The sequence below is a fragment of the Seriola aureovittata genome, chromosome 3, assembly GCF_021018895.1.
Source record: "Seriola aureovittata isolate HTS-2021-v1 ecotype China chromosome 3, ASM2101889v1, whole genome shotgun sequence".
Lineage (NCBI taxonomy): Eukaryota > Metazoa > Chordata > Actinopteri > Carangiformes > Carangidae > Seriola > Seriola aureovittata.
The window spans coordinates 22,047,987-22,075,787 of NC_079366.1; the positions used below are offsets into that span (position 1 = coordinate 22,047,987).

The 27,801-nt window shown below is 42.4% G+C and overlaps 1 protein-coding gene across 2 annotated transcripts in view; it reads right to left on the minus strand.

Moving 5' to 3' along the window:
* Positions 1 to 26,230, minus strand: part of znf827 (zinc finger protein 827) — a 64,750-nt gene extending 38,520 nt beyond the window's left edge. For both annotated transcript variants that reach the window (XM_056371562.1, XM_056371563.1), the window contains exons 1-4: positions 25,796 to 26,230; positions 4,934 to 6,211; positions 2,582 to 2,754; positions 1,792 to 2,287 (exon numbers count right to left, since the gene is read on the minus strand). In XM_056371562.1, the coding sequence (XP_056227537.1) occupies positions 1,792 to 2,287; positions 2,582 to 2,754; positions 4,934 to 6,211; positions 25,796 to 25,838 (1,990 nt within the window). In that variant the 5' untranslated portion in view covers positions 25,839 to 26,230. The remainder of the gene's footprint in view (positions 1 to 1,791; positions 2,288 to 2,581; positions 2,755 to 4,933; positions 6,212 to 25,795) is intronic.
* Between the last annotated feature and the right edge of the window lie 1,571 nt (positions 26,231 to 27,801).

Sequence of the window (27,801 nt, forward strand, 5' to 3'; positions counted from 1 at the left end):
GTCATGACTTTAGTGCTGCGCCACGGTACTTAAACTGATTTTTATGTGCACGTTCTACTCTGCTGCTACCAATCATGGTGGTGCACACAATTTCTGCTTGAGGTGCAATTTAACTGATGAATACCAAAAAAAAAATTTAGCCCCATTGACCATTAGTAAAGCAATGTTTAGAGGCACAAAGCCTTGGTTCTGAAAAGTAAAAAAAAAAAACAGCTCAGCATCAGAACATTCCCAGTGTTTTACTCCTTCATGGCATGCTTAGAATCTGTTATTATTATGCCAAGAATGTCTCCTCTTTTTTACTTATTCCAACACACACCTTAATTGTACACAGAAGTGACATGACACAAGGGTGACAATAACTGAGTCAGATGTGCTTGGCTTAACAGCATTAACAATTTGCACGTGGACTGGTTCCTGATCATTGAGATGTGTCATCTTTTAAATATATATTTGCAAAGTCAGATCTCACAGGGGACAGGTTTCCTGCGTCCATCCTAGTAATACATCAGCTGGGCAGGTTTTTCAGGGATGTTACAGGAATATTTCAAGCCTTTACTGTCTGTGACTGTCTATTGTGAAAATACAGTGGACAGTTAGTGAAAATATTGTGTGTGTGTGTGTGTGTCTACTGTACACAAAGGACAATCACAGTGCATATTTATACCTATATTTTCTACATATAAGAAGGCAAAAACCCTGTGTCTGTGCAAAGTGTCACTGCTGTAATTAAGAGACACATCTATCTAAATATAATGTTATTGTTTTAAAGACTACTTACAGGAAAAATAAAATATAATGTATTTAGTCATATATACAGTATTTTGTCTCCTTCAAATCAGCACCATAAGGATAAGTTTTGTCATTTTAAAGGCATGTGGTACTTCCAAGGCAAAGAGTGTGTCCATGGCCAACTTTTCTATCATGCTTGTGGAAAATACACTGAAACTAAGTTTGTGAATAAACCTCTGTGCAGGTGAAGACTTGCATCAATATGCACAGTAATAATTAAATGTTGAAGAGCAGCTCAAACACGCATCTTTGTCTGAATCTACCTAAGACCCATGCAGTGTGACCTGGCACATACTGTGTTGGATTCAATTCACTGTTTAAACAGTGACGTCAGTGTGACTTTACATTTTTTCTTTTGTTAATGCCCATTAAAAGTAAAAAAAACAATGTATTTGCCACTGTCAAGAGCTAAAGCTGTTTGTTCACTACAGTTTTGAACTAATTTCCAGACATTTTAGGCTCCCATTGTTTTAAAATCCATTAAAAACAGCTCACAGAGACAAACTGCAGCCTTGACCTGGGACGATAAACATAAAACTGTTTACACTTCTTACGAATGTTATTTCTGGTGACAGTGAAGAATCAAAACAAAACGTAAGGCAAAGGCAAGACAACGTCAGATCAGCACGGATGCCTTCACATTCAAGTCTCAAAGAAGTGAAATACTTATGATAAAAGTGCAACGGCAATGACTGCAGAGTTACAAAGTCAAGTTGAGAAAATGGTACAATAAACAAAACAATTGTGGATTACAGGAGTCAAGCTATTAGTCTGTGTGTGCAAGCTGTTTTATGTTTCTCAAAACCATATAACCGACTGCGGGTCAGACAAAACGAACCATTTGCAGACGTCATCATGGGCATTTTCTTTGCTCTTTGCTGATATTCTATAGGCCAAAGGATTAACAGATTATTAAAATATAAGAAGATTAATCAATGATGAAAATAACTGTTAGTTGCAACCATTTCATCTAATAGTTATTATAAAACGAATGCTAACCTGATAACTTCATAAGCAGATCAGTGGCCGTCTTGGTAGTGATGTCAGGGCTGAAGAGGGAGGCTGTGGTTGGACCACTCGGACTGGATCTGACCCCAACTCCAACCCCAACTCCAGGTAGGTCCAGGGAGTTGGCACTGCTGCTAGGACGTTCCCTGCAAATGCTAAAGGGGGAGAGCACAGACAGGTCTCTCTCCTGTGGCTCCTCCTTGATGTGGACATGATTGGAGGAAGCCTCGACCGGAGGGGACGTCTGCTGCTGAGTGTCTGAGTGCAGCGGGGACACCTCCGTCCCTCTCAGGTCCGCGGAGCCGCTGTCACCCATCAGGGAGCCCTCGCCCTCCGTGTCGGTGGTGAGCTCCTCTTTCACCTTGACGTCTGTGCGGGGGAAGTGCTGGTGGCAGCGCATGTGAAGCTTCAGGCTGAAGTGACGGGAAGAGGTGAAGGGGCAAAGTTCACACTGAAACGTCTCACCCCGGTCCTGGTGCTGATGTACCTGGAAAAGGAGGACAGGTTTAAGTGTCAAATCACTTTTTCTCTCCAACACTACAGCACACAAAAAGAAAGACGTAGCTTTAATTCAGTTACATTTAACAGTGATATTCTGCTACAAACAATCGTGTTTCATTATGGCATGTAGAAGATTAAAAGTTTAACTAAAGCATGCATATCCTTTGATGTTAACAATTATATATCAAGAGCCATAATCAGCACTGATTGAAGATGATGTGGGTGGGGATGACATGGATTGCAGGTTGACAAGAGAAAGAAAATATCCATATGATCTCACCTTCATGTGGGACTTGAGATTGTCTTTGCGAGCACAGCGGAAGGGACACAGGGGACACTGGTGGCTTTTTAAGCCTGTGTGGATGACCATGTGTCTCTTCCAGTAGCTCTTGCGTTTGATGACCAGTCCACACACAGGACACTGGAATGGTTTGCCGCCATCCTCAGGAGAGCCTTGAGGGGACCAAAGGTCATTGTTACCATTTACAGAGAACATTTGATACATTTCAGAATCTATTCATCAGTCTTATGGAGCGTGGAAAAATGTATTATGTTGCTGGAATATACCTCCATTACTGAAAGGAAATAAAAATCACTCTATCCAAATGCAGACTACAGTATTCACAGATCTGCAAGAGACAACTCCTGCACACCTAATGGTGAAACTATCAAGGGAAAAGCCAGCTGGAAGCAATGGAACAATGGAAGTAAAAACTCAAGCATGTTTTAGTATCTCGATTATTGTTGTTGGCTTCATATCCGGCATCCATTACTGTTTAATTGGTCTTATTAGAAAGAGGCATGATTGCATTACAAATTCTACAAGGGCCTGTCAGGATGGCTTCATAAGTATTCCAGCGCCGTTCCTTGAAAAACATCTGGTAATCAGTGTTTGGTGAAATTACTGTGCTCAGCCATTCATTGACCTGAGGTGTAAAACCTCGAGACTGCCTATTTGCAACAATAAACTGCCATCTGCGGCCCAACCTCTCTAAGCACAGCAGAGATCACAATGCAAAAACGACTTCTGCTTACACTAAGTTGAGGCATGTGAAGCAGAAACAAAGCAGGAGAGTGAAAATGTGTGTGAGTTTGGTACCTCTATCTTAGCACTTAAGGTGTCTGTTTCCTCAGTAATCACAACCATCTTTTGGAAAAAGGGAATAAGCTTTCCCTGTATATGCAAAGTGCAGAACATAACAGAGCAATACAATTTTATAGTGGAATTGGCAAGGGACAACAATAAAACACGACATGACAGTCAATAATCAAGGTCACATTTTTCAGTCTGGCGACCAAACAACTACCTGCATTTTTACAGCGCTGCTCGACCTTGACGGCTCACGGGTTAGAGCAGACCCCCTTTTTAGCATGCAGATCACAGAATATTACATCAACGGCCTCATCTGTCTGAAGTCAATTTGATCCAGCCATTTTAGATTTGGCGGGGTTGCGACACAATCCCTCAAAAGTGCCCATCCATCTCTCTGAAAACATTCTGTGCTCCCTAAAGACTACTTAGTTAGAGCCTGCACTTTGAAGCTTTCTTTCTCCCTCTGCAAGAGTGAGATCTTTGTGTGCACCCTTGTTTGGGTTATATGTCTGCATCTGAGTACACACTTATACTGCATGACCATTTGTGAGTTACGGAGAGAGAGAGAGAGCATAAGAAGGAGAGAGAGAGTGTGCACGCATCTGTATCCAGTCAGTGGAAAGTATGATGTGTTTGGCCTTAAGTCTGCTGTGCTGATCAGTGCAGAGGGCTCTGGTTAGTGGGGGTTGAAGCCAGGAGGAGGCTGCCGAGATGGATATGGACTCCAGGGCTCCCCACTGTGCCGAGCACACACTGACGGCCCCCTTTTGGCAGCACGCACATCCGAGCACAAACGAGCTGGTCTGGGACGGCAGTGAGGTCTCAGTCGGAACCCCCCGTTGAGCCCACAGACCATTTCCCAGACTAGAAGGCCAGCCAGGGCTGTTTTCTCTCGGCTATGCTCTCTGCTCGGCTGACAGTTAAGCTGAGGCTACACTACTCACTACATCAGCGGCAGTGAGGTGAGAACAAAACCATTACAAAACTAGGGAAAACACAGAAGTTCAGCGTTGTGCTTTCTGGTGGTATCCTGGTGACAAGGAAACCTGCTACTCTCCCACACTATTTGGAGTTGAGCTTCAATTGCAATATTAGTTTTAATTTATTAGTACTAACAGTTTTAATGTGCATTTAATGGCATCAGCTGAATGGGAAGAAGTTTAATGATGGGGGAAAGATTTATCTTGAACTTCAGGTAAATTTGTACAATTATTTCTTGAAAGCAAGGGCATAGTGAAAGAGGATGAAAACATTCCATGAAAGAAGTGCAGCTGAAATGATCTTGAACCGTCAGTCTAGCAAGCTTTTTTGGAGCCTGATTCTGTGTCACAAGGCAACAATGTAGCGTACTTTATGTCACTGAATAGAAAGAGAAATAAAAATCCAAAAATGTACCTAACACAAGCTGAGCTCTACTCTTGTCTGTATTAGTGACCACTATACCATTATTTTGATTTACATAAATATATATAATATTAGTGTGTGTATAGTCATTTCTATACAGTCATTATTATCTTGTTTATTGTCGACTTTGATTACCTGCTTGGCTGCTTGGTTTGCCTCTGCCCTTTGGAGTAGAGGGCAACAGCAACTCTAGGCTCTGGGTGGGTGTTGAGGGCGTGGGGGCCTTCTGATTCTTGTCCAGCAGGGGCTTCACATCCTCTTGGAGGACCCCAGGAGTCGCCAAGGGGGAACCTTCCTTCTTCTCTGCCAGCAGGTTTCCTGCTGCCCTGGCTGCCACCTCTTTGAGCAAGGCAGCAGAGGAGGTCATTGACACAAGTGAGAGAAAGGAACTTGCTGAGGCTTGGTGGTCAGTAGCAGCACTTGCCGTTGACGAAGCTTGGCTCCGCTCACTGACCTTCTTGGAAAGTGCAGCGAGGGTGGAGCTAGCTGACTGTGGGCTAAACGGAGAGTTGAAGGCATCAAAGCGCACGACCTCGTCTCCTCGACCTGCCCCTCCGAGGGCGGGCACTGCAGATGAGGCCGAGGTGGACGAGGAGGAAGAAGTTGTTGAGGAGGCGGCCACGGCATTCTTGTCTTGAAGCACAGCATTTGCTGCTGCTTTCAACTTCTGGATTGCAGAGTCCGGGGACAGGCTGGAGCCGCAGGGTGTGGAGCAGCTGGCCGGTGGCCACTTATCTGCAACACCTGCCCATACAAACCCACTGCCGTTGCTAGGGGTGACAGAGTTAAAGGGGTCATGGGGCTCTTGCTTAATGTTGGTGACTGAGGGTGCCAAGGAGGCTGGTGAGGCTGAGCCGCTGTTGTTGTTGTTATTAGCCAGTTTTCGGGCAAGAGCACTTAACTGGTGGGCATGGTGGGAAGACGGGGAGAGGGTCAAGGGTGGGGCTAGACCAATTGGAGGAGACTCCCCTCCAGCACCCCCCCTTGATGACCGACCCAGGAGCTCCCCAGTGTCAAGTTTCAGCGACCCAGCCTCTAGGAGGCGTCGTAGGTTACTGCTGAGGGGTTTTCCCAGGGCTCGAGACGCTGCCTCGCCATACAGTGATGACACCACAGAGGAGAGTGTGTCCTGGGCCGAGAATGCACCTCCATCCAGTCCAAGAAGTTCCAAAGAGGCACGATGGACAGGTGTGGGGCAACCCAGTGAGCTCTCACCTCCACAGGTATCGTGGTCCCCAGACCCACTGCTGACTCCAGGTCGTTCATCAGGCGAGGAGCCCCTGGGCAGGAGGAGCTCATCCTGGGTGTCTCCATAAGACGACGACTCTGATCGTGTGTCAGAAGCATTCCCAAACCAGGCCTCCTCCTCCACAGCACCGCCATCAGGCCCCCCTTCCTCGTTGCTGTCCACATCTGGAAGCAGAGTGAAAACATACAAGTTACCTCAAGGGAACAGAAATAAATACTGTAAGTACTGTAACAAAGATACCACCATGTTGCTCTCGTGGACAGTTAGACTAGGCATAATCTTAGAGCTAAAAACTTGACAAAGAGTTGTTAACATCAAGCACTTATTACTAAGAGTTAAGTAGAGGGCATAGTCATAGCCTCTGGCTGACTGCAGATGGCTTTCAACACTGGAAATTAGTATTAACTATTCACTTTTATTATTTCCCATGTTTGCTTGTCTGATCTTTCAGAGCAATTAGTGATCTGTACCATGTGGAGCCCTAACTGGGACTACAATTTTCAACATTCATAACACAATTACCTGCACAAACCCAACTCAAATAGCCATTTAAAGTGCAAAAATACACTTCAGTGCTCAGCAAGGACACGACTAAAATGACTTCCACCACAAATTCAACCTCTTTCTTATATAATGGCAGCTTTCCACATGGCGCATCCAGGATGTTTGAGTAATTTAGATTTTTCTGTCCTTTTTTAACAATATTTTTCCCACCCTTGGTCTAAAAGAGTCTAGTAAAGGGGTTACCATGACAACAGGTCCTTCTGGGAGGCTAGACAGCAAAGATTAGGGTAATGGAGGTTACAGAACTAGATTAATATTCATGAGCCTGCAGATACCACCGGGGAGCCAATAAGGATAGGGTTAAGGTCACCAAGGGTCATTAATATACACTTCATGTATCAATATTCATAAGCAAAACATTACAGCTTGCCAGACAAGGGCGAACAAAGAAAAGTGAATATTCCTGATACATATTAACAAACCTCCATAAGAATATGTCAAAAGCACCAGGCCTGGGCAAAACAAAATGTCAAAACTGACTTTTTTCTTTTCTCCTCTTTGGGTTACTGTACACAGCCTCACAAAACATCTGATAAAAAAGGAATTGGCTGAGATTTCGGAGAAAACTAGGCACTCGTACAGTGGCAAAAACATGAAGCTATGAAAGAATTATTTAAAATGTCTCACACACCAACATACGTCTTCACCCTCACGACCCTGACAGAGGCCTAGTGGGTCTGCTCCGTGTTTACAGGCAAAGGCAAAACGGTTGCCAGGCAACCCAGCCCAGCAACCTGTTGGGATCATTAGAGTTGGCTGACATCTGGCCAGCGCAGCTCACCGTAGTCCACAAAGGTGACCACAATCACAACACACTATGACCGCTACTCTTCTGCTGCAACAGATATCAAACAGGGCTTACACACTTTCCAATATCCTCTCATCTCTCAACACATACACACTTCCATCTAACGTGTTACAGAAACACACTAACACTGACAGAAAATGCCAGGTGCTCAGAACCAATGCAACAGATTATGTCATAATATTGGCCCTAGGGCTTTTAAAACTAGCCCATGTATAATACACTTCACATAAACAAACAAGATGTAAGAGACTAATACACAGCATGCATGACCCTTCTCATTTTTAATACTTTTCTAAAGGTGAATGAAAACACCAAAATGTGAAGATTGTGAACCCAATTTCCCATGCTCCTTGAAGCCATTTTGCCACCTGAGTAGGGTTAACAGGAATGAAAGAGAGGGAGAGGGAGAAAGCGCCAATGAGTCATGCAGGGCAGGGCTTGACCCATTTCCATGTGACATGCGAAAAGCAGCAAGAACCACTAATGGCTATAATGTGGTTAGAGGGAAATCGCTAGATTGCTGACCCAAGGTCTCAGCTTTGAGGCTGAACTCTCATGCTTCCTAGGTTCAATCTTAAACCTCAGGGTTAGATGCAGCAGAATGCAACACTACACCACAAGGCTTCTGCCAGTGCTACATTGCACTGATGCACTCCACTACCATGGCTTGTGTGTCACAGACGAACCACCCCTGTGGGCGGAATGACATTTCCCAAGGTCATGGTCTCCGGCCCGAGCTCTAAGGGGGCTTCATCTGAGCTCTGTCCTCACGACTGCTGCTGTATGCCTACCACACGCGTGGGGACAAACTTATGCATGTGCATACATGTTTAAACTACAAACACACAGCCAAGAATATAATTAATGCTTAAGTCTTCCCCCACTGCAATTTTTTTCTGACACACATTTTACTGCTTTGCCTCCGGTACAGTGGCTGGCTCAGCGACAGTTACTATAACCCCCCCCCCCCCCCCAGTGATGGAGGCACGAAGATCCAGGCCGAGGCGGCAAGCGTCTGCCACTGAAAGGGAACCATTTAGCGGTGTAATGGCGGGGATGACTTGCATGTTGAGACAAACAGCTGCGGGGTGCTCAGCAGTCTGGATCTGTTATCACTCACACACGAGTGATTCAGTGGTGCAGCGGCAGGGGATTTTCTCTCCGGGCCACAGAGATGTATAGCGCCACCACATTATAGACAAAGAGGGAGCCATAACAAGTTAAAGTGCAGGCTGAGGCTGCATAGAGAGAGGACCAAAAGACTGGCTAGAATAAACTGTCCTGAGTTTGACCAGAGATGTACACTGAGCAACTAAAACTATTTTGATGTTGCACCTCTGCAACTTACAGTGTTTGGACATCTATTTGTTGGTGTAACCTGTCACAAAAAAAAAACAGACAGCGAGCTCACAGCCTGTAACTACAGCTGAAAACAGTTGGATATTTCAGGTAGTAGACTTGTTCATTGTTTCACCATGCAGTGCTGTCAACAATCTCCATTTGTGAACTTGGCAGGATTATTTTGGCCATGGTTTTTCTAGGTCAGCAAGGGGTACACGTGTGTGTGCGTGCATGCACATACAAGTACAGTACAGGAGTCAGCGAGACTTCACCTAACCTTGTCACACAGAATGATTGCTGGTAAAGGGAATAGTGCGAATTAGAGAAGGGAGAGAAAAGCAAGGGACTGGAGTAAAGGTAGGTCAGGAGGTCACCCACCACATGACTTGTGTGAGGCTGCTGACTAACATATTCCCTCTCTCTCTCTCACTGTCTTTCTCACACACACACACACACACACACAAAACTACTCTGTGACTTAGCCAGGCATGAAAATTGGCCTCGCTGACCCCAGGCCTGAACAGGGTAGGGGGAGAGGAGACGGGAGGGTGAAGGAAAGAAGGGAGAGATAGAGGGATGGTTAAGGGAGGGGCTGATTTGGCTGGGCAGGAAAGAAGAGGAGGCCATTAGCCGATTAAGGCTGGACGGGGGTGCATCAATACTGTGCCGATGTCAAAAGGAGAGTCATGCCCATGAGCTAATATAGCAATGAGAGAGAGGGAGCGGGAGATAGAGAGAGAGGTAGTGCAGGTCAGGGAATCACTAAAATCGCAAAGATTACTGACCGCAAAGCCATAAAAAAAATGAGATAACATAAAAGACTGCCACAACATACCAAGACTAAAGCCATCACATTTACATCACCAAAATGATTAGCCTCATGGTACTGTGTGTCCATGTGTGTGTGTTTTGGGCTGGGTTAAGGAGGCAGAGCAGGGGTGAGGACATAGGAAGGAAGGCGGTGAGTATAGATGTGGTGAAGAAGGAGCCGCGGCGGTAATTAAGTGTCCGGCTGGGCCCTGGCGGGGGTTGCCACGGCCGCGGGCTATGCTAATGAGCACGCCCGGCAGTCAGGGCTGCCTTATTAGTGCTCGCTGGACAATATGGTGGGAGAGACGCTCTACTGGCGGGCTCACGTCTCTGCAAATGACTAACAGTCCTCCCGAGGAGGAAGGTAATTCCGTTAATTGGGACACACTGGATCAGGATCGCTTCCCTTCCTTTTTCCATAATCTCTCATTTGCTTGATCTCTTTCACACCAGCGTGCTCTCTTTTCTTCTTGTACATGTTCCCCTTCATCCCATCCCCAGTTTCTCCCATCTCCATAACGAGGAGGACAAATATCAAAAATAAAGAAATAATTAAAACACAGATGCTCTAAATAAATCCAGCTGGATGTGTGGGAGCTAGCGTACATATATCACACCCCCCTTCACATGAATTTATGCACCATCAATCTGTTAAATGCTGCTGTTCTTTTGCAGGAGCAACATGATAATTGCTCCAAAGTTTATCCATCACAATCACGTTATTTCCCAAAGGAAGTTGATGAAACATGACAACCAACAAGGGAATGGATAAGACGTGATCACTGAGGCAAAGTGTCAGACAATGGAGCACCAAACTTGTACCCTATGTTGGGCAGTAACACCTCTTTCCTTTATATTAACCCAGTCATTTGAAATGTTCATTAGATAAACTGTACTCTTAATAGGAGTACTTATGATATACAGACATATATGTAGTCAGTTATAAAGAGGCAATCAAGGCCTTTACTTTCAGTGAGTTGAAAAACTGACACCTATTTTTCTTCCATGCAAGAGTAAGCTAAACCATTAAACATCTGTCTAGTGATTAATTATGTTGACACAATGTCAAGATCCATGGGGGGAAAAAATCCTCCGCGTATTGATCAACGTTCATGTTAGATATTCAAACATTATAAAAACTCAGAATCGACTCCTCTATTTCATCTTCAGCTCTCTCTGTTATCCTGTCCAACTGGAAGTCTGTGACAAAGACATAAAGACCCCATCTTTTAGTTGGAATCTGAGGTGAGGTGATACTCTCAGTGAGGATCAAGGTTCAGGCAGCAGGGCTATATATAATGGCGGTTGAGTCGTATTGAAATGTAGTGCAAATTACCATCTGTGTATTTTCGGCCTTGGCCTCCGTGGTTTGTGGGTACTTTGGGCGGCATGCCAGAGGTGAAACAGGAAGGAGAAGTGTTCTTGGAAGAGAATGAGACGACTGAGAGCCCCAGACCTCTGAAATTCCTCATTGCAGATGAAGTGCACTTTACCCCCTGGTTTATTTTTCCCTTCCATTTTTAGCATCTCATGTTAAAAAAAAAAAAAATCTTGCTCATAACCTCAGATGTGTCATCAAAGCTATGGACCTAAACTGCTGGAGGGAGAGAAGTGGTATGTCTATTGCATCTTTGCAGGATAAACTGACACATTACTAACTAAATGTTAGTCACTTTATTGTCCTACCCTGGAGTAATAGAACCTGGACTTGAAGTTAGTGTGCCACTGAACATGCTTCGGACAGACCATGTCATGTTGTACATGTGTTATGGTAATGTTTGTATTAGTTACGTGTAATTTACTGTGCGCCTGTACTGTTTCACAGTATGTGACAGCTGAACATGGGTTTTACATATATTACTGTATTGAAAATGAGTGTAAAAGTTGGTGGAAATTGCCTTGGGGGGGCTTCTTCTCAGGAATGCACTGAGGATGTCTGAACAGCAAGCATGTGGCATTTTTAGAGTAATACAGTTACAAAGGCATACAGAGCAGCAGAAACACATACTAAGTGAATACTTGATAAACATTCATGCTTCATGCTAATTTACTGTCATAGGGTTAAAAAAAAGTTAGATTGATTTGTTGCCAAGTAGCACAGAATATGAATTTAGTTCAATTGCACTGACCTGTGATTTATTTTGAAATTTTGCCAAATTCCTGAACAGATGAAGTCAATTACCTATTCCATAGGCAACATCATGCTGCAAATGTGTGCATGTGGTGTGAGACCATTACAGCAACGACTATCTGAGTAATTAAACAACCAGAAATAAAAATACTATTTTGTATATTGAAATTTCAAACTTTTTCATCTCACTTAAGAACATCATCTGTAGTTAAACCCATAGAGCATCTCACTAAATGTTTAGGATTATCATTGTAGCAGTAATTTGCAGCTCAGGCTTGAAATCAAACTGCATTACGTGGCTAATGACACTAATTGGTGAGTGAAAACAGGCCAACGCGCTCTGTCACTGTCCCAAAAACAGCATCAGAACGTTTGAAACATCCATTACACATGAGACTGTCAAATCCCATCTCAGTCTACCAGTCCCCAATTCAACTCAGTGGACAAAAGGGCAGGCACTTTCTAGTCACTGCACCATACTATCAGAGACTGTCAAGGTAATGTTTGTGTATTTAGTTCTAGTATTTCTTGAAAAGTCTACAAAGAAATGCCAGGTCCGCTGCAATGGTGCTTTCACGTGCCATCATACAGACAGGATAACGTGACTTCCCTCATTAGAAATTAGTCTGTGAAGGTGTTGCTGTTGCTTGATGGTAGAGCACCACTGTCACCGATTCTCAACTTAGGGAGAACCATTCTCTCAAACAGTGCGTAGATCATACATATTAACATCAAAACAATGACTGGGGTGGTAAGAAGACACTGACATCTCAGCCTGATCAAATTAAAAAAAAAACTTCAATGTATATTCTGGTTCTTTGTAGAGCGGTTTGTAAAAATGTTTCATTTCTATTCTATGTTTCATTCAGAAAATACAGCCCCTGCAAAGGCATAGTTACACATTTCAAGTCTTCCTTAGCCTTTGGTAGTCTCTTATAGCACGCCTGAAATCTTTCTTAACCTGTCTGTGCAGTTGCATTCAGTTATGAATATAAGATGAAAAATGCTGACCATCACTCAAGGGGGAGTGACTGTGAGAGTTTGTGGTAAGTGAACATTAAGGAGCCTTCGGCAGTCCGTGATAATTTCCCTGAATTCTTTCTTTTATATACAGTTGATTTCAGTTGTGACTATAAGATGCAAAGACTGACTGTTAATCATGGAGGTGACTGTGGCAGCCTCTGTGCGTGGTGGCATCAAGGACATCATAATGATAAGCCCAAAACATAGCCAACTGTTATCAAAACTGTCAGTGGCAGCTATCAGTCAATCAACAAATTATTAATGCATAAAATAACCAGACAGGAGTGTCAGTCTTTGGCTTACCCAATGATTAATATTTTGCCTCATTTTGATGCAACAGAACTCAAGATATATACATCATCATATCACCCACTCCTACATGATGATTTTTCTGAGCTCCTGAAAAAAACAGGACTATCATCAAATCAACGTAAGAAAGTGCACAAATATCATGGGTTAATTTGCTGCCAGTGTCGGTCATGGATATCAGGTGCCTCTGTGGTAAGTGAAGGCACTAAAAGTCCGTGTGACTGACAAATGTATGATAGTCATGATAGAAATCCCAACACTGATGCATTCATGACATGAGCCAGTCTAAACAGCTCTCCAAACTACTGGATCGCTGACCAGCTCTGAAGTGGCATTGATTCTGACTGGGTAAATAAAACACAACATAAAGGAGGGTGGGCCAGTAGCACAGCAGAAAGGTGAGGATTAACTGGCTAATTACAGTGTATGAAATACTCGCAGCATACTGGTATTCCTATGACTCTAGTTTGGCCAATAAACTGACCTGGGTCAACTGCTTACTTGCCCTGGGCCGCTGAATAATTTGTACTGTCAGACTCTATTCCAAAATTCTTAGCTTATTGTGAATGACTTATTCGCTGCTTCCAGTGTTTTAGGTAATGAGTCACTTTTTTTTCTTTTAAACATGCTTCACAGCACTGGTAAATAATCTTAAGCATGGAAAATAAGAACTCATGTCCAACAAGGTTGTACACACCTCTTATCTCTTAGAGCAATTCTATGTGAGGCTCATTATTGAATGAATAAGAAAATCCACATGATAATTTGACTGATTTGAATAAAAGCTGCAGTGGCAATGTATCAAATGTCAAAGGTCAAATGTACACTCACTGCCACTGGATGTAATTTATTGGTTTGTTGATAAATGCTTATATAATTTCCCAAATAACAAATTCTTAAATAAAAAACTTAAAATGTTTGGGGGCAACAAGTTTTCATCCAAGTAGAGTAAGGAAATAACCTCCAAAACAGCAAGGTGTCAGTAAAAGGTTATTACTCCAGCAGCATAAATCTAATCCCAGCTTTTAAAACTGCTGATTAAAAGATTTTGGGTATGGAAGGAGCCACATTTACGTTTCATTATACCATTTTATTAATCCTAATTTTCATTGTTTAACTACTTTAAGTATTCCTTAGGTGGTTTTAGGCTTTTATGCTCTTTCATTGTATTATTGTACCATTGCTATGAGCTAAAGACGCAATACAATATTGCTTTAATTTCAATACAAACATTGTCTATCCAGAATTTGTAATCATGAGTCATATTATAACACTTCAATGATTTTGGAAAGCCAGATAAAAGCCAGATGCCAAGTCTGTCTGTAACCAGCCAAAAAAAACAATCCTTTCATTTCTGAAAAAGCAGTAGGCAATTCAGAAGGACGCTGTTGAGATGGCATGTTCCCTTACACAAATTAAGACTAACTGATCTAAAGTAATTACTGAAAAGCAATACTAACTAAGTGTTTACATTGTCTTTTCACTGATAGATTTACACCATAGACTTAGGAACTCATGTATATCTACAGCTGAGTCGATCATCTATCAGTTCATATGGCAAACATTTTCGTATGTATATGTGAGTAAATAATACCTGTGAAATTTAAAGTAAATGCCTTACAGTTAGGGGGCAAATTCATTCATGGGCTCATTGATAAATGCTGCTGATTGCCAGTTTTGTGTCTAAACACTTTACATCAAAGACCAATCTCTTGATTCTGTGAGAAAGAGCTGATCATATTCATAAAGACTTCACCCGTTCTGTCTCATAGGGATAGGCATATGTGGGTGGCATCCTACTTTGTGAAACCAAATAAAGGCAAACAAACACATGCAGCACCCTTAAAAAGACCACATATGGTAGGAAATAAAACTTAAACTGCTACATGCGCATGTATGAAAACTGTGCCTCTGACATATTTGTGCTCACAACAGCACTAATGTTTTTACGTTTGTTATTCAAACATGTTATTCCTATAAATGTTCATGCTAGTTTGCTTGCTTTACGTGTAATTGGTAGTTTTACATTTGATTGACACTAACCAGATCAATTTGCTGTGCTGCAATAGTTGATTTACTAGGAATCACGTACAACGTGTTTCCTACACACTGACATAGTAAGATACAAAAGATAGCACAATATACAGCAGTTTGTTATAGCTACTATGGAAACAACTAATATTTTCCAGTGCTCATTTACTTTTCACATTTTCATCGTTTCAAACACTGAGTAATTAGCATGTCCCCTCTTCAACGAACATAACTCCCTGGTGTATTTGCTTTATATCAGGAAAAATTTTCATGAATACAGCTCAGATAACCATTTAATGTGGTTCTGAAAACTACTAATTATAAGCCACTTGACATACAAGTGAGATCAATTTTTCTTCCAGTTGACAAAGTAACCTCATTCAACCGAGACGTGGACGTCGCGCTAGCATTCTCAAGAAGACAGGGTACATTCTTTGAAACAAGTGCGAAAAGAACAGGCCATCACCCTGCTGCGTAGTTTTCTGGCATACCGAAGCTCCTCACAGAGGTGATTGTGTGGCTGTGGAAGAGAAGTGAGAGAGAGTAGGAGGGTGGAAGGTGGGAGTGTGTACAGCGTCCATGTATTGTTTGTAAATCACCCTACTGGCAAAAGGGACACTCGGTTCTATAGCAGCCAGTCCACCCAGGGATACAAAGCAAGGTCCGGTGGGAGGTGGGGGGAGAGTGAGAGGTAATTCTATATGTGCATGTATGTATGTAAGGGGACAGTGTGTTAGAGCGATGGAGGCAGTTTCTGTTAGAGACACTCAGAAAGGACGGCAGGGGAGAATGAGCAGAGGAGCGAGGAAGACGAATGGGGAGGGGGGGATCTTGAGAATTGAGGGGGAGGAGGGGGTGGGGGCTTTTTTATGGTGGTATTGGTTTGACGGCTGTTTGGCAGAGGCGCCCAAGGCAGTGCCTGCTTGGATTTTAGCCTGTCACTTAGGACAGGGACACTAATCAGGATTGGTCCCGGTCCCTACCCCAGGAAAGGGGGAGCACTTTCAGGCCATTATCAAAAAAAGGAAAAAAAAGGGAGCAAGAGAGGGAGAAGAATTGCTGTGGCACAGCAGGAAATGCTAACCGCTAACCTCATTTACATGCAGGTCCAGGGAGAATGGGGGGGGGGGGGCTTATTCCATTTCCAATCTCCATGTTAAATGCTGGCCAGGGCAGCTGATGGGAATGAGAGGCATTGTTCGCCCCATGCTGCTCTTTCCCTCTCTGTTATACCAATACCTGCCTCGCTTTCTTCAAGGTTTAAAAAGAGACATTGCCTCGGTAATTTCAATCTCAACCTGAAATCTATATGAACCTGACATACGATGTATGCGGCTGTTTACTTTGTGCAGACAGTGTACTGCAACCAACCCTCATAGGTCTATTTGTTCTGTCATAACCAGGTTGTGACCTGAGGCTGCCGCATTCAAAGCCATCCTTCACCCACTGAGTCTGTTCTGTGGCATAATGATTGCTATGACAACCATCACTTAAAGCCACGGGTAGGTGGAGGAGAGATGTCAGCTTCTCGTCTACTCTTCTGATGATCTCATTTCTGGCTGGCAGGTACAACAAGGTCAAACCACTGAAACTGGAAAAGTGGCTGCTTGCTACATGCAAATGACAGAACCCAGTTTCCAAACAATTACACTGCCCTGTCCAAATCGACATGGGGCTCTCTCTGAGAACCACAAGGTGGGGGATAAAAAAAAAAAAAATCAGGGGAGTCAGAGAGAATGAGATGTAGAGGGAGGGATGGCTGTCTTTGGCCAGCTATGAGCACAAAGTCTGGCTGTGCGTGCCAAATGAGGTTTTTAAACGGTTTTTCTGGGAGGATTTGTGCTAATCTAGAAAACCTTCTGGAGGAAGTGCAAATACATCTGCCGCTGACCACTCCCCTGTAGAGTACGAGGGATTAATGACATGGCAATCTGAACCAACATGGCCCCCATTCAAAACACTCGTGGGGAGTGGGAACATACGGGCAATCACGGGCTGAGGCATCTGATTCAGTTCTTTTACAGAATAGCTCGCTACCTACGTCCATTCATTCATTATGCTAACTCTGCTAATTTGTCCAGCTTCATTTGTTTCTACTTATGGTTATGGCTCTTACAGGTAACATAAGATACAAGGCTCCTCACACAGAATGAAATACCCAGTGATTAGCTAATCTCATTAGCATCACAAGGGCAAAATCAAGTGACAGAATTACCAATTATCCTTGGTAAACAATGAAAGGATGAAACTTGAGTCATATCATTCTTTTAGTGTTATGACTACATTGTGCAAATGGGGAAGCCTCATCTACAACACTGAATTAGTCAAGATGCTCACCTGCATTTTCATAATCATAAATAACCTCATACTGCACTGACAATGGCTTTTTCAGAGATGACATCACATCAATGATTTTAACTTCTCAGGATTTTTGTCCCGCAGCCAAACACTTCCACTCTCCTTTTAGAGGTGATATATTGTTTCCCTAGAGAGCTGTCACTGCCTTATGGTCCTACTATCCTGTGTCTGTAACAGCCCCCCTCCTTCTCTTTACTTTTAATCTCCCTATAAAACTGATCTTACGTCCCAGAAAGCTGCAGACGCACAGCTGTTAGCCTGGCTAGTTAAAGACATTAGCCTGTCCCTTGCTCTTGACTGCCTAAATGTGCAATGTGGAAACACGTCCACACCAAGAGGAGAGAGGGGTTAGGCTGGCTTGTGCACTAAAGGCTAACTAGAGCCAGGCTGTGCTTGAGAGAGAGCGTCTATGTGCATGTGTAAGAGGCCTCCTGCCCTCCTCTACCCACACAGGAAGTGAGGTCATCTCATAGCACTGTGCTGTGCTGACTGCATTCAGCGAGGGCGACAAAGATCAACATGTTGGCCAGAAGCCATTTTAAGCCCCCTAGCAAAATATACATATGCTGATGACCTAATCTGAATTATTCTGTTTCAAAGAGCAGCTTTATGGAAAATCAATGTATAATATTCTAAGTTTATAGGGAAAGTCAAAAAGCAATAACCAAAGCAGAATCCATAGCCAAAAAACTAAAATCAGATGACACCTTATGCCAAAGAAATTTCCCATTTTCATGAACTAGTTAAAGATGTACCACATGCTCCAAAATTTCTTTACAGCCCACAGGCAATTGTCTTTCTTCTAAGACAATTGAGGAAGTTCTTTATCTCTCTACAATGTAATTTTAGTGTCTTTCTAGGAGTGAAACGTGAGATAGAGTCCAGCAATAAATCACATCCCTGTTTAGAGCGGGCGTCTGGCACGACTGGCCGGCTTCAGCTCCCCAGACCACTACCACCTCCTCCACCGCCGCCTCCTCCTCCTCCTCCTCCTCTCCTCTCCTCTCATGCTCTCCATCCCTCATGCCTGTTAAAGGCTTGTCCTGCAGGGCCTGGATGCACTTGTGTGGTACAACAACAGAGAAACCGCCCAAAGCTCTTAACAGCTCTTCCTCTCCACTTCCTCCCTCCCTCCATCTCCACTGCTACCACCACCAGCTCCTCTCTCCCTCTCCACACTGCTCTGTCTTTCCCAGCTGCACCGGCGAGCTGTTCCGTATGAACTGCTGCCAGCTGAAAGCCTGCTACTCCTGTGAGATTGCTATTACTCAGTGCAAGCAGGGCTCTGCGTAGCCAAAGGGCTGCTCTCCGAGCTGTAGATCTCCATGTTGTGACTTGTCAACACGGGAAAAATCGTTACCAAGGCTGAGGCACTTCCATTCCACACAGAGGGGGTTCTGATTGAGACCAGGCAGACAGGCAGGTACTGTACTGGAGGTACTAGGACAACGACGCTTATCTGACTCTGTGCTGAAGAGGACTCGCTGGTTGGAGAAGGCACTATGAAATTATTCGATACAGTAACACATATCTGAAAAAAAAAAAAAAATTTGTTCACAATTGATACTGAATCATGCTATTTGTAATCAGACACTGAACATGACTAATCAGATGTTTTCATCTCTGATTCAACATTTTAAAAACTGACCATTTCCGTTTTTTAAGATTTTTTTGTTACAATTTGAATTAACATGAGGTGTAGAGTATCAGACTGTATTTTTAAAGAACAGACAACTTATAAGTCAAAAACTGGAAAGAGCAAGTATTTTCATGTTTGTTGGTTTGTTTTTGTTTTTTACCATCACTGGTAAATGCAGGACTGTGTGAAAGTTTTTGCTACTGGCATACTATACTAGAGTATACATACATATATTGGCTTCTTTATTATTCATTAAATAGCCTACACTTAATAGTACCACTGTTTACAGCTGTACAGCTACATGAAAACAATCTGACTGAGCACTGAGTCGTAACTTTTGTTTGACCGTCTTTGATAACTGATGCCACAGTTCAGCCGCTTTTCAGGAAGTATTCAAATTCAATACCCGGCCCAGATAAATGACACCTTGTGAATGTCAAAATCCCACTGTACATACATCTTATTATGTACCATAATACTGTACAACAATCACCTACCTATATTAAAATTAGTCAAAGCTTAAACACTAATACTACTTTTAATAAAGAGTCACTTTTTGTTGTTATGCCATTTAAATGAGTGATCAGCTTAAAAACTTTGGGTAAGCTACTTTAGACTTCTGAGACACAACTTGTCTCTTGCATGCTCATATAAATACTTTGCTATGCTGAAAACGTAATTGTTTTACTAAATTATTAAATTATCTCCTAAATTATCTCCTTCCAGTGACCTCAAACATTTTCTAATAAAGAAAATTTCTTGTTTATTGGATAAGACAAGAGCGACCGTTTAGGGAGCAATGGTATGCAAAATTCAGAGTTTAATATGTACCACAGTTTTCAGGTCAAGGTTAAGCATGTTTTCAGTACAGAGAGAAAACAAAGACATGGGCTGTAATTCATACTTAGGAGGCATCACTGTTTTTTTTTTTTTTAATCCAGAAATGTATTTGTGTGTATTTTGAACAAATAAAAGGAGACAGGAAATGGGTGAAATTGTGGACATTCTGCTCTGTAACAGATACAAGAAATAATCAGCCTTACTCTCGTTGTTAAAATTAAGTTAGACAAGGATTTACATATTGTCAGTAGGAAGGAAATATGTCAGTATTTCTCCGACTTAATTACAATACCATGCACATGTGAAGGGACATGGAATTTGTTTGAATCCTATGTTCCTCATGACTGATAATCGTCCCATATTCACATTTAATAATATTGTTATGGCCATGCCCGAATGTGCAGCAGTGTAGGGGGCTTAAACACCACAGGGAGAAGGAATTGTACCTGAGTCAATCGCAAATCAATTAGTATGTTGGATATAGCTATTTGCAGAGACATAACTTACACTGACTTGGGTTGAACAATGTAGACACATAGGATTTGTCTGACTCTCTACTTTTTGCCCTGGGATGCGAAAACTTACTATGAATTCACAAAGCTTCTAAACAGTGGATCTAAATAATAAGTGAGGTTCTTTAAGCTCATGTTCAATATTACACTAGCTAGAGTAGGGCTAAACTGGCAAGCATTTTTTAGTTAACAGTCAACAATCAAAATGCTAACAGTGCCTTCTTCGTGGAATTTGGACTTTTGAATTGATGTTTTGCATGTGCCAAGATGAAAAGTGCACTTATTCACTTCTCAGAGCATCCTGTACAAAACAATATTGTAAAAAGTACCGTTACTAACCCAACCTACCAAAACTGAAACCAGCACAACTGTGCATCTTCGCTGTCACTGTTCTGACATTTGCAAACATCTCACTTTGCTAATCAGTCATAATTTTTGAGTTGAGAGTTTGTAAAAGTTAAGACGTTTGTAAGCGCCAATGACATCTCTTGAAGGGGCCTTCAGGAAATATCTGGATAGGACAATGATGAGACATAAAGCTTGTCAGTGAAGGGAATTTCCTAAGTCAATACTCTATTCTCTATGCTAGTTAAGGACTAGTGAGGAGTCCTTGTAATCAGGTCTCTGAATGGGCGTTGAAAATCTGGACAGAGTGAAAAAATCAGAGTCTCCTCCATCAACAGCGACTGTCAATGTGATGTTGAACAAGGCACTTCACCCACAGTGTTATAATATAGTTTTCTATTATATGGCTGTACTCAGCAGGTCCAGAATGATAAATTCAACCAAAGCTTACCAAAATTAAATGTGGTACCCTTTGAAACCTGCCACCATACAAGGATCTGCACTGAAATTCAGCCAATTAATAATTTCAGGCGTTAGCTCAGTTCCATAGAGACACCAAAATGTTCTATCTAAAACAAATGGGCACACAAATTTAAATGAATTATTCAATGGCAATGTGAAATAAGTTTTTTTGAGAACACTCTTTAGGTGTAGGTAGGTAACATACAGCCTCACAAAGTGGTATAAAGGCAGAAACTTATCGCTGACATTATAATAAACCACCTGGCTGCCTACTTGCCTTGCCAATCGTCTAAAGTAGCAAATAAGGTTAACATTTGTGTATAAGTATTGATCCACACCCTGAGGCTTTGCTACTTCTTTGAAACCAGGCCCATTAAACCTTGCCCAACTAACTGTTTACTCACATCAGTCTCAGTGTTTTCTGTTGCCATCAAGTAAAACACAAAAAGCAGAGTCTAGTTTGTCCACTGAATATGACTACTCACTGAAAGCTGGTTTCCATGCTCTCTATGACAGTGTACTGTGAGTGAGGTATCCACCACCTTTCCCCTGCCCTTTAATTCATTTCTAAGTTAAAGCCTGTGTATCATTATTCGCTTGAGCTCCACTCGCCCGACACTGCCAGAGCACCCAAGCCCCATCAACTTGAGGGGGGGGACGTGGTGGTGGTGGTGGTGAGGTGGGGGATTCTTGGCAGAAATTCCCCACAAATTTTATGCCAAGAGCGAAATGGAAACCTCCTCTCATTTTCCTTTCCCCTTAATCCAATGTTTTCAAGCCCCAGCCCCACCAAGGTCATTATAATCATAGCAAGTGGAAGGGAGCCAGTGACCCGCCATTACGGTAAGGTAGAGAGCCACCCAGTCAGTCGGCTATTGGCTGACGGAGAGGAGCAGAATTCTGTCTAGAAATGTTTCAAATCTCTCCATTTCAAATGTAGATAGCCAGGGGAGGAGGGAGCAGGATACAAGTGCTCCTCCCAATACACTTTAGTTTGTACTCTTCATGATGTGGACTCTCACTCAGTCTTTATTTTTAACATACTCACTCACTTACATTAAAAGGATTTGAGACACGGATGACGACTGGTTGAGAAATGTTAAGGGGACTTGTTTGATCCAACAGCTTATAATATGTACTATCTGGCAGAGATTGTGCCAAAACAATATTGAATACTTAGGCCTATTCTGACTGACTTGCTTTTTGAAATCATAAAGTCACATACACAAAATATTTGAATTTATAAGCATTTTTAACCAACCCTAACTTTAAAGAGTGAGTAATAAGGCAGCAAAATTACAAACAATAACTCACTGCAAGGTCATAAAGAATGGCAGTTTTCATTGTGGCACCAAAGGTCATGTTTACTTGTCAGAGTGAAGGCGCCATACTGTACTGTGACCTCCATAGCCGGCTTATGTACCCACAGACACACACACAAACACAAACACACACACACAGAGAAGGGTTGCGTGTTCACTTTCACATGTGCGTGCCGTGCACGCACACTTAAAGAATAGTCTCCTCTCACAAGCTGTGCCACAGACAATAGGACAGTACACACTGGGCTACACAACCCATATATCTGGGTCTGTGCTAAGATAAAGCACCTCCAGCATTAAAGCCAGTGTATTAGCTTGCCCTTTTTCACCACAGATGAAGAGATTTGAAGCTCGATATTGTGCTTGTTGGCTGGCACACCACCAGGGTGTTGTTGGCTGAATAATGAAAACACACAGACTGACAGCGAATGGCATGAGGTGACACTTCCATTCTTGAGTGGGAAGATCCAAAACAAAGCACAAAAAGCTTCTGACAAATTCATACTTTTCTTTGACAGTTTGTTGACTGAGGAGGGAAACAACTCCTAAATCAGAAAAGGCTTTCATTTAAACCCAGGAACACAGGCACAGCAGTGCTCCAGTACAGTGCCTACACAGGAATACATGATTTCAGATACGTGGGTGAAGAGTATTTTTGTTACAGACCAATTACGAAGCAGCTTAATTGAAAGGTTGACATGGGCTTACTTTGATTTCATGTCCAAAAGACGGAAAATATTGGACTTCATGTTTGACTGATCCAGACTGCACAATAATGACGCTGTGCCAAACACAGCTTTCCCCCCTCAAATGTGTATTTTTTGAAACACAAGTTGTCCAAAATCAGGAAGCTTTAGCAAACATAAACTCAAGCATTTTCATAGTCAGATCTTACATTTATTCAGTCCACCGCTTTTCTAATAATTAAAAAAAAAAAAAAAAACATCAAAGTATGCCCTTAAATATTTTAGCCATTATAATGCAGAGCTTGTTTCTCAAAAGAAAATCCTTGTTGGGCAAATTCATCTCCAGGGTACATTTGGATGTTGTAATGGGCAATCAATTGTTATTACTGTTGGTGGGCAACTATGTGCTAAAAACATATTTTTTATGTCTGCTACACAAAAAAATCAGTTTGAAATTTAGTGACACATATCACAAAAATATAAAAAATCTATTAAAACACATGTGTTCCTGTTAACATGGTGACATGTCATAAAATCAAACACGAGTCACTCCAATTGCCCAAAACTAGACACTTTATCTTATTTCCATGATAAAAGACAACTTGTGAAAAGTATCAGCGGGCAATATTACACTTCATATTGTATTCATAATTTAATTCTATACAGTTTTAAAGAGTACATCTCAAACAGAGAAGATGTATGTCATTGATGAAGAAAGGAAATTCAGTAGATCACACAATGTCTTTGGTACTGAAATAAAAGGCTACAGCTCAGATTTCATGAATTCACTGTACACTAAATACACTTCTTAATACACTGATTTTGGTAAAATACATTCAGTGGACAAGCGCCCAAACAGAAGCCTCAATATGCAGAGTGTTTGTAAAAGGGCTGCAATGAGTTATAATCAGATTTACATCATGACCCCGCTCTGTATAGTCCAACCATGTGGCTTACATATTCCTTATGCAGCATATCAGTGAGGGCTCACTGTCCAAATATCTTCCTGTCACTCAATCACACATACACACAGAGATACACTCGCTGCACCCACTGTCACCCAGTCTCCACCTCTATGCCTCCCAGCCAACCGCTGCAATTTCCCAAGTTCAACCCTAGGTCAAACACCTGAGCAGTAAATAAGCAAATATTAACACTAAAAAAATAAAAAATGAAAAAGCAGCATTTGTGCATATTGCGTGAAGCTGCAGAATTTACTCCATGATGTTCATTTGTTTTAATGTGTCAGAAGTGTTAGATTGGTGACAAGTGTAAGAGCTCATTCATTCCTCAAACCACTGGACATCAAAGGAAAACTAAATGTCTGTGAATTGAGTAAAAGAAGCCACTTAAAGTATCTTTCGATCATGGCTGGTAATTTTGAAACAGGTGGCATGGTGTGACATTTAAGAAATGAAGAAGATAGTGTCATAAGATAAATGTACCAAGCCATCATTGATTTAAAGATGAATCACTCCATTATTCATTACATTTGCATACCCATGTGACTAAGTGAGTTGTTTGCTTACGCATGTATGGAGCAGAAATGATCAAGAGCAAAAAATGTCACCCTCGGACAATTCCTTTAATAATCGTTGTCATTGCCCACTACCATCTAAGCAATCCTCTAGTGGCCAAAGTGGGGTACTGCGGCTTTTCATTATCTGGACTGATAAAGGCACAATACGAACATCCAAGATACCGTGGGTCAAATGTACAAAAGTAAACCAACCTCCTACCAAAATCAACAACAAGGGAATTGTAGTAGGTTTCTGCTGCGGTGCAACGTTATTCTAAGCAACGTACTAGAGCATAACTGTCGTTTCCCTTTTCTAACCGCGTTATTGATCGTAGTCTGTCTGCAATGAATGGCTGCAAAAGGACGGGGGGAAAAACCCTGAACTTCAGGTGACCGACCATGGCTCTGACACAGCCTGCATACAGACTGGGAGGGGTAGAAAAAATACATCGGCTTGAGGGGGGAAAAAAACTCTCCACACTTTTAAAAGTCGACGACAAACAAGCGCGAACGAATTCGGTTCCGTGATTTGGAGCAGCAAAACTATGAGGTGAAAGTTGGACGTTTATTGCCGAGGAAATGAAGTTTACCGAGCGTTGCTAGATAGCGCTATTGCTAACTAGGAACACTAGGGTATGGGTAGCCAGACTCTGGCTTGTCTGATCCGACTGACCCTTCATTTTATTGCGGCCAGACTCCCAGATCCTCCCCTTTCTACCCGAAAAGCGACCAAGCAGAGGCGAACCCCTAACCGAAAACGCTCGGCCGTTATTCCTCACACACAACCGACACATATGCCAACTGACCGCAACCTTTAGCGGAACCGGACCTTTATCGATTTTACTCTTAATAAAGCCACGTATCATTTATCCACTCACTGCCTTGCTAACGTTACCCATCGCCAACAACATGGCTGCCTCGCTCGGACCTAAAAAGGCAGAAATAACCTACGCCGAGTCTTTTGTCTGTTTCACCTCTTTAACCCTAAACTACTGCGCAAAACACACGGAGAGCCGTTAAAATTGCACAAATCGAGTGAACGACTTACGTGAAGGCAGGCGCTTGGGTTGCTCCTGCTTCCTCCTTGGCATTTTCCCCCGTTTTTAATCACATTCTCGTCCTTGTTTAGGGATAAGAAGAAAAAAGGTTTTTCCCATTGAGACTGGAGGCGCCAGTGATGGCAGGGACTTGGTCGTGCACCTGGCTTTGCTCGGTTTAAAGTGTATTGTTGGGGAATGGGAACACAGGCGGAGGAGGTGCCGCTGTTGTTGTTGCCGTGTCTTGACTATGGCTGCTCTCGGTGCAAGTGTGTCTCCGAGCCCCTAACTAACACTAATGCAGGGATCAAAGGGCAGCAACAGCAGAGCAGACACACACGCGCACGCACGCACACACACACATACACACACACTCATTCACACACATTCACACGCTCTCACACACTCACGCACACACTCAAACACACTATTGCGTGCACGCACACATTCGAGGAGCTCGCCCCCGAGAGCAGCGTACGGACAAGGTGCCCCCAAGCTTTCAGGGTGTATTGCTGAAAAGAAAATGTATTTGAAAAAAAGCAAAGCGGGCATAATTCAGCGGAGAGACCATATTGATGGAGTCGAATTACATTAACGGAATCCATTTAATTTCCTTCAAACATAATAATAAAATAGTGAGTGACGATAATAATTTATGCGAATGATGCACACATGAATGTACATCTCAGTTTTGGCCGTTGTGAAATATAAAGCAGAGGAATGTAAAACATGAATTTAGCTTGATTTAGCAAAACAGACATTTTACCACCATAACCTCATCTTTATTATAATTAAAAATAATGAATCAAGATAAATTTTCTAAGCTGATAATAAATATTAGCGGGTTAATATTGACTAAGTGACTTGGTTGGGACAGAGATTTTGCTAATGTATACATTCAACATATGCTGCTGTACTTTGATTAATTTTGATACTTGTACTCTCGACTATTTAGTATATTAGTGACTTAGTCCATACATAGTACACATTTATATACCATTCAGAGAGGAAGACATTTAAAGTCTTGGCTTTTTGTAAAGTTATTACTGGCTTACCAATTCATAATGATTTATTAACTGTATAAAAGTTGCATGAAGACAAGTTATAACAAAAAGCTAATTTGAAATAGTCGATTGTCACACTATCAAACATTATACATCTGAATTTGGTTGATTTTCATCACTATTTCCCCCTACCCCCTTTTTTCCACACACAGGCTCCATACATGTCAAGGCACTCATTTAAAAACTGCCTGCTGTGTTATACCTAGAATCTGTCTATTAAAGAATAGTTTAAAAAAAAAAGAAAAAAAAAAGGTACATTGTGTGGGAACCAGTATTGAATCAGGTGGGGGCAATAACAGGTGTCAGTGTCAGAAAAATGTCCAGCAACTATCCAACCCAATGTAGTCATCTCCTCATCAAAGTTGAGAGACCAAAACTGGCCAGAGCTGAATCCTCCTCCCTCTCAGCTGGGTGTTGGGGCTTTTTCACAGCGCAGGCTGTCCCCCACTCCCTGCTGTTGGACTCCTCCAGGCTGCGTTCTGTTGGCCTGCCGCGTTCTTTCACACCTCGGCCGTGTGCGAGGAGAGCTGTGTCTTCATCCCTCCATCCTTCCATCCTCCAGTCCTCCTCCTGCCATGCCTTCCACCCACCCCCAGCGGAGGCGCAGGAGGCTCGTTACCGTGGCAATTAGTGAAAAGCCCAAATTAGCCCTCTTGGCTGTCCACAGGTGACAAAGACACTTTGCATTTCTGCTAATTAGGAAACAGAACAACATGATTAAATGGGGCCTATCAGGAGGAGAGTGGACAAACATGTTCCACAAATAGAAAAGCGTTATATATTATTGAATCTCCTGCATGAAGACATCCCATTAGCTTTTCCATTTGAGGAGAGGATAATGTTGGCTTGTGAATATTACAGTGGCTTACATTACAATTTTTAATAGACTTGTGTGAGTGTGTTTATGTGTTTATGTGTGTGTAGACAGCTGTGTTTCTCACCTGCACCTGCAG